The sequence below is a fragment of the Phalaenopsis equestris genome, unplaced genomic scaffold (assembly GCF_001263595.1).
Source record: "Phalaenopsis equestris unplaced genomic scaffold, ASM126359v1 Scaffold000002, whole genome shotgun sequence".
NCBI lineage: Eukaryota > Viridiplantae > Streptophyta > Magnoliopsida > Asparagales > Orchidaceae > Phalaenopsis > Phalaenopsis equestris.
The window spans coordinates 27,555,885-27,568,378 of record NW_018164444.1 but is presented as its reverse complement, the minus strand read 5'-3'; the positions used below and the strand labels follow the sequence as shown (position 1 = coordinate 27,568,378).

The 12,494-nt window shown below is 35.5% G+C and overlaps 1 protein-coding gene across 1 annotated transcript in view; it reads left to right on the top strand.

The window, feature by feature from the left end:
• The first annotated feature begins 2,689 nt into the window (after positions 1-2,689).
• LOC110030955 overlaps positions 2,690-12,494 on the top strand; it is a 19,388-nt gene continuing 9,583 nt past the window's right edge. Inside the window, exons 1-3 of the mRNA XM_020733961.1 lie at positions 2,690-2,950; positions 3,148-3,374; positions 6,501-6,581. Of these exons, the coding sequence (XP_020589620.1) occupies positions 2,812-2,950; positions 3,148-3,374; positions 6,501-6,581 (447 nt within the window). The 5' untranslated portion in view covers positions 2,690-2,811. The remainder of the gene's footprint in view (positions 2,951-3,147; positions 3,375-6,500; positions 6,582-12,494) is intronic.

Here is a 12,494-nt window from a genome sequence, read left to right as displayed (position 1 = left end):
ACTAATGCTAAATCATATTTGTGTCAAAACTCCTAAGTTTTGACATTTATACTAATAATATTTTTGTGAAATAGACACGTGCATAAAAATGTGTAGTTCACTATAAAAAGATGAATAATTTTGAAATTTTGTGTGATGTTAAAAAATTATGTATGTTAATATTATTTGATTAGAGCTGGATAAAACCAAATAACTCTTAAGGAATTGCTAATGCTATTTACTAAACACATCAACAAGGACCAAAATTTCTATGTTATTCTATCCATTGAAATCCCCATTCGTACTTGCTCAACCACCACCAACAATGAGTGGTTTGTCAGAGCTAATAATAGCAGTACCACTTTATCTTCTTTCATTGTCATTATTATAAATACAAAATTTTGTGTCATGGTTTATTTTATTTCTATACTTGTTGCTTGTATAATAGTTATCATTTAGGCATCTACCACCATAACCACTATTATTGTTGTCATTACTTGCATCTACTCTATTCCTCTTTTTTGCTAGAATAATAGGGCTAAATTTATGAGTAATACTATCTCAACCATCTCTGTGACTCTCAAATAAGAACTCATTAAGAATAAGAAATAAATGTGCATTCAAGGTTGATCAAGTATCATTATAAAACTATTATGAATAAAATTTTAAATTTTAGTGAGAAGTATATAAATAATTCCTTGTATCAAGTTATAGCCATCCATGAACTAAAAATGTTTGAAATTTGATAAGGCTGGTAAGTTAGCGCTTGACTAGTTGGACTTTAAATATGATTTAGAGGAAAAAAGTACAATAATGGCAAGCTAAGTCACTTTTAAAATCCAAGTTAGTTTTTAATCACTTTATAGAAAACTTACTCTTTGCTCCATCCAGTCTAAGCCCAATCGATTCATTGAAGCCATACAAATAGGATAAACTCCCAATATATCCATTTGAATCTCATATGTGATATATTATTTCACTCCTTGAATAAAAATATTTTGCAAATAGGAATTGTAATTAATTTTAGATACATCATGCGACCATCTAGTGAACAAAGTAATGTCCACATAACACTTATCTAACATTTGAATCCTGATCATCCCTTATTAAGGGGTTGTCATTTATTGCAGCCACAACATATAAGAATGATGAACCATCATCGCTCTTCTAGCATCAGAACATGCAAACCATAACATTTCTCGCTTAGAATTGTCCACATTATTGACCACATCAACACAATCTCAACTTGATATTTATAAATATGTGCTTATTGGGCATCATCCCTCTTTAAAGGGTTGTCATTCATTGCACCCACACTATATAAGAATGATGAACCATCACTCTTCTATTATCAAAGATGCAAATCATAACATCCCCATCTTAGAAATGTGTCAATAAAAACAATCCGCATTATTGATCATATCAACACAATCTCAACTTGATATTTATAAATATGTGTTTACTGGTTTGCACTAAAGATGTTAAACACCTAAAACAAAATTTGAAAATTTTCGCTTACAATTGTCAAAATGGATCGCTCTCGACTTTTAAGGGACAATCCTTGATCTTATGTTTAGAAGCACTTGTTGATAATCGAGTTATAAGTTCCTAAATGATATTTTTTTTAGTAAATATCAAAAATATTGTTCTTCAATTTTTGTACTTAATAATATTAACGATGCTTCATTTGCCATCCTCCATCTACTTATGTTTATGCTTTTTGTCAGTTTATAATATATTTTTTTTCATAGGAATTAATCTTTAATTTCACAGTATGCCTAAATCCACCATCTCTATGAAAGATATTTAACAACAAATAATTACATTACTATAGTTTTCTTAGGCTATAAAAATAAAAAATTTTCAATCATCATTTTGACCAACATATGAGATAAATGTATCGAATCAAACGAATTAGTTCTCTTATTCTTAATCCATCTCTGATTTTTGCTATTTATTAAATTGCTCGTCGTCATGGCGTGCTTCATCATTAGAAAACACTATTCTAAAATACCTCTCGAAGTCGGCCCTAAGAGCTATCACTCCAAATCATAACTTATTATATCGATAACTCACCAACTACTTGTCAGCCTCTTACTACCATTCAAACACGGTTATATCAACCTCACACTCTCGAGGACATTTCATATTCGGAATTAATTTCTCATATCACATAGCCATACAACATTTTCAAGAATAAATCCATCACCTGATCAATTACTCCATTAACATCCACAACTTGAATCCTAATGATGGCCATTATGCTTTTAGCTTTTTATTGTCTTAATTGTTGAGTTGCTCTACATTAGAACTTAAGTGATATATATATAAGAACTGATTAAAGATTATTATAAGAGCCTCCAATTACTCCTAATATGCCTAACAATTCAAGCATCATCTTCTTAAGACTCACGTCGCTCGAGGGGATTCAAACTCCTGACTTGAGAGATCATATACCGAGAATGTCAACCAACAAGCCGGGTATACAACACAACTAAAATAATTTAGTCTCACGACACAACAAATATGAGAATTACAAATCATTAATATCAAAATTGAAAATACATCTATTATTAACTTATTATAAGAATACAAAGTACGAAAACGAAGTGTGTTAAATGCAAATATCAAATGTTAGATGTTTCCTATGTAATTACTTATAAATTGCTGACGTGTATGTAAATTTCCAGCTTAAACTTCTACCTGCATGCCCGTCACCTTATCCACATGGATGCAAGGGTTACCTCTGCTTCTCTTAGCCGAGGGGAAATCGCTCTCGTTTTATAGTTGGAGCCCACTGACCGCGCGCATTCGTCAGAATGAGATTTCACGATGAACGCTCTCTCGTGGACCACCGCCTTCTGCCAGAGCGGCGGCGCCGGCAATGCTCCTCATCATCGCCGGCTGTCTCAGCGCCGATTCCAACCCAGAACCACTCCCTCTCGCCATCGTCACCCTCTAAAACTGCACGGTAGAGCATTCATCTGTGTATTTTCCTCTTTCCTGTTGTTTTTACTGGGAATTTTTTAGAGATTTGGCTTCCAGTAGTTCAATTAGGCTGTTCGCATTATTGTTTACGGCATCGTGTTAAATTCATATCAAATTTGGCAGTCAGATTGGCAAAACATCATTAAGATTAATTTTCTAAGTGAGATATGCTCTTGACAGTTCTGGATGAGTCGAAAGATGTGAAGGCAAGCACTGTTTTGATGAATGAAAGATCAGAATCTGATAAGATAGTTGATGCAATGGACTTCGGTGAACTGTGTAATGATTTTGAATGCATTAGTAGCCCTTCAGTGGAAGCTACGGCAAGACAACTTGCGCGTGATATTTTAGAGCTGCGAGAGGGAAACCGTTCATTAGAATATTACTCTATTTCTGTCAAGTACAAGGTAAATTAAATTACCGGCTATTTTCATTGTGCAGCTAAAAAAGTAGTCCAGGTTCATGTGCTCATTTAATTAGAGATAAAATCAATATGATATGAACAATGATTTGCGTTTACTTTTTTTTTTTTTTCTTCTTAGGTTGATTGCCCTTTTGTTGTTTGAGGATGATGAATAGTTGTGCTGTTGCGCTAGAAAAATGTTGTTTGTAATTTTTTCTATTATATTTAACGATAAGAAATCATGTGATTTCAATTTGCAGATAATACATGAATATTGAAGCCATTTTCTGTACATCCTAAGACAAAAAAAAAAGGCATTTACATGTAAACGGCATAAATATTGTGATAGAAGCTGCATCACAAAATTTCCAATGCATAAAATAATTTTACAGATAAATCTTAGTCTATGAAGATATTTGCCATGAAATATATGAGAAAACATGCATATTTTGAGACATTCTATGCCATGTTTTATGTGTTTTCACATTACACAAGAATGCATTGCATGCAATGTGCCAATTTCCCTAATGGGAATTGGTGAGGATATCCTGTCCCCCTTTTTCTCCTTCCAATATTTAGCGAATCCTGAATGCAGCCTTAACTACTTGTTAGCATTATTACATACAATGGGCATTTACATGCATGCCAACCAATTCTTATATTTACATATCTAACACATAAATTTTACTTCGACATTTCTTCCACCCAAATCTTTCATATCGCATAAAAATATACCACATTTATAACTTTTAATAGGTGAAATACTTATTTTCATGCATACGGAAGGTGGCATATATGTTAAAATTGAAATTTAGGTGTTGGATATATAAATACATAAGAATTGAGTATTATGCATGTAAATATTCATACATACAATACAAAACTTGATACAAAACAACTCACGGGCTGCGCAAGAGACTCTGAACCAAACCGAACGACAATTGTTCATTTTCTTTCCAATTTTAGCAAGCTTTCTTATTTCCTTTCATTCCATTTTAGCCATTTCCTATATGTTTATTATATTAGGGTTTGGAAGTTAGTTTTTTATGTGTTTTGTTTCGAGACAGCGCCGACATCTCTTCTTCACTTTGAGGGTTGTATCATAGGATTCCAAGTTGTGCTTCAACTGTATCTTGGTTATGTGGTGTTTATTTCTCTATCCCCTTCCTCATTTGCCCAACCATCCTTTCCTCTGCTTTCAGCTTGCTGCCCTTGCTAACTTCTCTCTTTCGCTGCCGTCATCCTCATCCTTTGTTGCCGCCATGTCTTTTAACATTCATCCACTCTTTGCTAACCATTGCCGACCACTACCACCAACACCCTGAGGTCCACTCTAGTTTGAGTATTTGTGTCGTGTTCGTTGCCATTTCAAGTTTTCGGGTGTCATGTTGTATTTTTTATTTCAATTGTGTTTGTTGTAAATACCTATTTGCCTTCAGTAATAATATTTATTTTTTTTAATCATGATTTGGGTTAACTTCAATATCATTTAGTATTAGAGCTAATATAATTCTGTTTATACTTGAGGGTTTCTAGCATCAGCTCTATCCAACCATACCCCCCCCCCCCCCCCCTCCTCTCACCAATGTTGCTCACCGATCGCGCTAGAGGCGTTGAACCGAACTGAACCGAACGACAGTCGTTCAAATTTCTTTCCACCTTGTAGCAAGTGTTCTCATTTCATATAGTTTCTTTTTAGTCATTATTTGTGTTTTATCAGGGCATGAAAATTAATTTTTGATGTGTTTTGTATTGAGACGACCACGAACGTCTCTTCTTCCATGCGAGGGCTGTATCCTAGGATTTTAGGTAGTGCTTCGACTGTATCCTGGTTTCCATGTGGTGTTTATCTTTCCCATTCACTACTGCATCTTCTCCATGTCGCTCTTGGCCTACCTTTATTTTCGCAGCAGTCCCCAAACAGCTGCACCTAATTGCTTTCCCTGCAATTTCTCCATTCCAACTACTCGTCCTCGCTACCGCTACCCTAGACAATCATTCCCTGGCTGTCGTATAGTACCCGCGCATCCCTTGTCGCTTCCGCCGAGATTCAACCTCACCGCAGCCGCCCGAAACAACTTTTTCATGCCGTTCCAGCCGCCCAACCTTCTATTCCTCTCCTTCTAGCTTGTTGCTCTTGCCGCAACTCCTCTCCTTCGCTGCTGTTGTTCTCATCCTTTGCTGCCGCCGCGCCTTCCAGCCTTCACTCACTCTTTGCTACCTCTCTGAAAAGCCAAACTCTCGCTGATCACCACCACTACCCTGAGATCCACTCTAGTTGAGTATTTGTGTCATATTTGTTGCTATTTCAGATTTTCGGGTGTCGTGTATTATATTTTTCCTTTCAAGTGTGTTGGTGTAACCGTCTATTTGTCTTCAGTAATAATATTTACTTCTTCTATTATAATTTGGGTTAATTCCGGTATCCGAACACTTTCCTAGATATGAATGACACGGGTTGTCCGCATGCTATTAGATCTTATGATACTCTCTCTTACAAATTATTTTATGCTTAGAAATTTGAGATGAGACTTTGCATGAGAAGTATCATGTATGATTATAGATAACTATGAATAATAATGATGTGGAACACCAGTTATAGCTCATGCATAATGCTTAATTTTCTTTGATGAATTTTTGCTTTTGCATGTTCCATGCAAAACAATCTGGAAATACAACTATAGCTTCAAAAAAATTTTGTTTAGCTGCTGAATTTTTAAATTCACTCTTCATGCATGCAGTATTCTTGTTCATTGCATTAGAAAATTGGAGTTTTATGTCTAGGAATCAATTATTCATTTAAAAATGTAATTCTTAATCATGTTCGAACGTTAATATTTGTGCCTATGTAGTTAACTTTTAGTAAAGGTAGTTTAGCTACCAGTTGTTTTACCATATTGTCATTTTCTTGCTACTGACTACTGTTCATGATGATGAGCTGTTGATGTGCCTTTAATCTTCTATAAGCTTATGAGTAAATACTTCTTAGTCAATTGAAAAAAAATAATGCCCTAAAATGCTAATTCTACATTAAATTTACAAATTTAGATTTTTTAGTAGCAATTTAATAGTGTTGTTCAGGTTATGCATATTTCATTTTCATAGATGATATAAAACTTCTCAATTGCAGGATCCTATTAGGACCTTCATGGGACGTGAAAAGTACGATAGACCCTTATGGGCAACGGAGGCATTAGAAGATCCCTCAGTGGTAAGGGATGATATTACTCTTCTCAAGTTTCCAAATTTTCTGATGCATCTCTTGGGGAGAAGAACACTTGTCTTTAGTATTTCTTTTCTTTGAAGTGACAATAATTTTTCAGATAAAAGTGTTGAGCTTGTTATTAGTTCTATTTTTTGGAATTGACCGCACATTTCAACATTCATAATTTCTTTCATGAACTTCTAGGAGGTTTAATTTTTTTTTAATTTTTGAAATTTTTGTTCTATAAGAAGGTGTGCAGTTCAGTAATGATAGACATGTGATTAAGCATATAAATTGCTTTGAAGTTTGTAATAAATGCTTACTTGGCTAACGCTAGCAACATTATTTCCTTAGAACCCCTGTTAGAACTATGAACTGTTGCTGCGTGCATTTTAATTATCTGGGCTCGAGCTCTAATAACATTATTTTGGAGCATCTAAAGCTCTAAGGTTTAGGTAGTTGAGGAACTAGAAAGAGATGAACAATAAGTTTTTAGGTAGTTGTTAGATAAATTCAGGTAAATTGGGCATCATCTAATATATTTGAACTATACACCATAGTCATTACACCAAAGATTAATGAGCTGTGTTTATTGTTTTCTTTTATTTCTTCTTATCAATAGATTAAAATCTTTATGGGGTCAAAATGGCAGAGGCCCTGGTATGGAAAGGTTTATAACATTGGCAATTCACTAGAAGGAGCCAATCAGTGTTCATGGTTAAATTTGTCACGCTGTATTTGATGGATAGGCCTTCACACAGATAAATTATTTCCAGATGTGATATCGTAGTTAATCCAAGCCACAATAGAAAAATCAAATATTATTATTGAAAGTAAATAGGCGGTTGCAATCAAACACACTTGAAAGAGAAATAGCAACAAGTACAACGTATACTCTCACTAGAGCTCGATACATGTGTGGTGGAGGTCTGCTAGGTGGTTTAGGACCGAATATAGATGGCTGAAATGAGTTTTAGGTGGTTGGAAGAGCAAGAAGAGGGGATGGAATCGCATTGGCAGCGAGGTGGAGGGTTGGAACAGTGAGGGCAGCAAGCAGAGAAGCGAGGCATGATGGGAAAGGCTGGAACGGCCAGGGGACAGCAAGAAAATAGCAGGCATGCTTTTTTCTAGACAGAAAAGTTATGGATGGCTGGGCAGCGGTCGAAAGAGTGAAGCGAGGGATGGAACAGTGGCGGCTGTGAAGGTTGAAACGATCAAAGGACAACAAGAAAATAGCAGGTGTACTTTTTTCCATATGACATACGCGTTATGGATGGTTGGGCAGCGATCAAAATAGTGAAGTGAGGGAGGGAACAGTGGCGGTTGTGAACGTGGAAGGCTGGAACTGCGATGACAGCAAAGAGGAGGGAGGGGAAGGCATTGATGGCGGCTTGAACTATAGAAAACAACAATCGGACTACTGTTGCGGGTGGCTACAGCAAGATACGGCGACCAGGAGCGATGTGGGGAGGATGTGAAAGGGGATACGGAAGATAATCTCCACATCGGGAGAGAAATACAGTCGGAGCACTATTCAATCTCTCATATACATCACTCGAAGGGAGGAACGGATGTCTATGGCTGTACTAAACAAACTCACCCGAAAAACTTAGAAACTAATAACAGGAATCACATATATAAGCCCTAAATAACTAGGATTGAATCCCCCTATAGAAAGGAGGCGCCAATTCCTCGTGGGAGAGGCGATCGACCCTCTCAGGTCTGGACAAGTTCGGTACAGACGAAGGACATCTCGGGAGAAGCCCATTACTGTCTCTACACCAAGCCTGCAACGTTATCAGCGAGCTCGCTGTGTTATTTGCCAGCCTCCGACATTATTCGCACATCCGAGGCTTTATTCACCCGCCCACGTTAGTCTCTCGGACTATGGAGAGCTTTGACCTCATCTGTCGAAGCTTCTATTTCCTCGTAGTAGTAATGATGGCTTTGTTGAAGGTATCGAGAATGAAATAATCTCCTGACAAGTCAATCTTGTAGGCACTGACATTCCACAATACATATTGATAGAATAAACATGCATCCTCTTTTGACACATCCTGACCTGGAGCGGAATATAGCCTTGTAACATTCCACATTGTAACAAAATTGTATATTGTAACATTCCACATTGTAAATCAAGCTTTCAAGTATGAAACCTTCTTCTTTCGCATCTCTTACTCAGCAAAATGTACCTGATAAACAATTATATGAGGAAAAATTAACTTTGGGATGAAATTTGTGAAATTTTGCATCACTCCTACTAGTAACCACTCAGGAGGGAATTCTTCTTCACTAGTTCTCATTGAAGAATTTTCTTCCCCATTAATTTCCTAAAATAATTTTAAAAGCTGTGGTTCGTCCCTCTTGTTTGGACATTTATGGTGGGCACACTACTTAACTAAATCTAATATTTGAATAACTTTATATAATCTTTCAGAAATAACTCAAAATCTTCTCATCTTTGACGAGTTGGACCTCTCTTAGTAGGGGCAACTCAAGAGGTATGGATATATATCTAAAAAGTTTGAGATCTTATTTGAAGTTGCCCTGTGTTCATATATTAGATCCTCAAACTCACAGCCCTTTAGGATATCCACTGTCAATCCCGTTGATGCTCCTCCGAACGCCTGTAGAAATATAGTTCAAGGCACCATAACCTTATATTCTGCATAAATGCCTATTACATCATACTCATTACCTTTTAGAACAGCTACTGTCATCTTATTTGGAATCTCTTTTCTGGGTTCAACTGGAATCGTTCGCATTTCTTTCTCGTTGGCCGACAACTGGTACTCTTTTGTGTCATCTCTCTTTTTCATGTCTACTGTGTATTTTTCTTTTCTTCAATTGCTTCCCGATCAGTGAATGAGATTGTTCTTCTCATTGTACAATTTGATTCAATATGCCCAAATTAGTGACACTTGAAACACTTCCTGATAGGGATAGATTCAGGAATGCTGGTTGGTACCACCTGTTTTCCACTCAAAACTAGTTCCTTCTCAGGCAGGATCGGCTTGGATTTTTCTCTGTGTACTTTGGCCGTAAAATCCTGTGGTTGAACCTTGCCTGTAATATGTGGTGGTTCTCGGTGATGTGGTATTTATACTTTTGAAAATGGGGTTTGAACATCTGGTATATGGCGAATTGGTAAGTATTGGTGCCGCATCTTCCATTTTATTACAGACAAAATAGTGATCTTATGTTTTCCTTCACGTTTGCATAGGTATTTCAAATTTTGCCGCCAAAATATTGCGTTATTCTTTAACTTGTTGGTGACTAGTTTTGTCATGTCATCCAGTCGGACGTTTTGACACTTAAAGACATTCCAAGGTCCAGAGCCACTCGATAAACTCGTTTGGATTCATGTGACGTCAAAAAATGGTAAATTTATCTTTATGTTGAAACTCTGACTTCTTGGATATTTCATTTTAAGTCTTCAAGGTAAAGGTTCTTAATCTATGGAATCTGCATCGTGGAAGGGATTCATGGTCTGTTTGGGGCAGTTGCAGCTTATTCAGCTTATTCAGATAAGCTGATCCAGATGAGCTGTTGATCAACAGTTGATCCGGATGAGCTGACTGACTATTTGATTTGTGTGTTTGAAAAACAATTGATTTGTAACTGTTTCTGGACAAATGATTATTCTGCTCTTGTGTAGTTGTGCTGTTTGTAATAAACTGTCATGGTTATATATTTGATAATTAAAAAAAAAACCACTTCATAATAGTACAAAAATAATATAAAAATCTAAAAATAAAATAAATAATAAAACAAATCTTGTCACCAAATTCACATGAAGAAAATCAATGCTAATATAAATATGCCTTAATTTTCTAATAATAGCAAAAATGTCAACTAGCTAGGAAGAAATGCCACACTGGAATCCAAAATTCTAATATCCACATTTGGAAGGATGGCGTGAACAGGTTTATCTTCCCCGATGGTTTCTGGTAGGACCGGAGCAGAAGGATGAGAAAGATGAGAGTATCGCTGGTCTTTGTATGTCGTGATCCCATGGCGGCCTTCCCTATAGCTCTAATCTCAACTATATTGCAAGGTTTCATTCACAAAGACATTGGTTTTGGGCGAAACCAGGAGATCGGGAGTGATGTAGATGAGGCTTTGGCCTGCAATGACGAGCGAGGCAATGTGCGACAAGTGGCGAGCAAGCATATCCTTCGATCTTATTCTCCTCTGCAACTCTGCTCTCTGGGATGGGATGAGGGCAGATGAAGCCAAGAGGGTAGACCCGTAAAATATTTCACAGGTACGTGGGCCGCGAGGTCAAACCCGCGATCACATTTGATAAAGTTTTTCACAAATTATTGCAAAACACACCCCACATGCCCAAATCAAATGCCTCCGCCTGTGTTTTTAAAATGCACCGCAACAAATAAGTTGTACCAAATAAACCCTCACTTCATTTATTTGATCTAACAAGTCGCTGTTATGGTTACAAGTGATTCATTCGGATTGCCTTCCCTGGAAGGTGATAAGCATCGGTTGTCGTTGCTGGATTTCGTTGTCATGACTCTTCCCAAGGCTTAAAATTAATCAAGGTGAGAACAAACGGTCAGACAGTGAAACTTAAAATTTTTTATATTCATTTTTCTATAACATTTAAATTAATAAAAGCATCATTAAAGAAAGTAAATTAAATCAGTACAATTAAATTTACTTTATTACTGATTATTCGTATCTTCTATAAACATTTTTTTGTATATCACACATATTTTAATCACTTAGTTAAATATTAAATGTTAGTTTAAAATAACAGTGAAATAAGAAAAGCCAGTGAATCTTCACACTCTTAAACTACAATATCATAATAAAAATAAAACAATATACATGTCATTTAAGCTTTAATAAAAATCAGTTTAAAATATGTAGTAGTTTATGAATATAATCACTCACGATATTTCATAATATTTAAGGTGTTTTACTATATCACTAATATGTCACTATCATTTCTTATTTATATAATCATCATAGGATCATCGTCTAAAATTTTTACAAGTTAAGATACTTTAATATCAATAATTTTTTCTATTTACGTGCACATGTACCTTAGCGTTCGCCACTAGTACAATAAAGATGTGACTCCATCATAGTTAAACATACACATAAGATCAATCTATGCAATTCATATCATTCATAATTTCCTATCACTCAATATGTAATATTTATTACTCTAATGCATAAAACATTTTATAATGTGAGGCTATAAGTATTCATATTAATATAACCGATAAAAATTAAGAATAGAAGAATCAAATTTATTAATGAAGCATGAATAATTATTTATACAATTGGTTTAGAAGGGATATAAAAATGATATTATAATTTAAGAGTAGTAGTACCCACATCGGTAACGATGATATTTGTTTTTGGATTTGTCTTGATCTAGACTCTTCTAAAATTGATACCAATAATAAACATGGTATTCATATTACTAAAATTTAATTAATTTATTTTGTTTTCATTAACTATTAACTTAAAACTATTCAAATAGTCATCTTTTTACTTTATGTAATCCTAATTAATTTTATTTTGCTATTAAAAGAACCCAAGGGCTAATATATTAAAAAGGAAAGGTACAAATAGGTTGGATGAGAGGGCCCAACTAATGACACCCTAGCCACTTGGTATACAACACACACTAAGTTCCCAAAAAAGAAAAATGCATTTATACCCAAAAATCAAGATTAAAACGTAGACGTGTAACCTCTACGCCAAAAATTCTGCCAAACACTCGTAGAATCACATATCTTGAGAGCGTCCCAATTTAGGCTTACCTCTGCTTCGGGTTCTAGGAAGGGAGCCAACTAACAAATGGCTAAGTTTGCTTCCATTACCCGAAACAACCAATGTATCATTCATTAGGTTCTTGAGTTCTAGTAGGCTATTATATATATATAT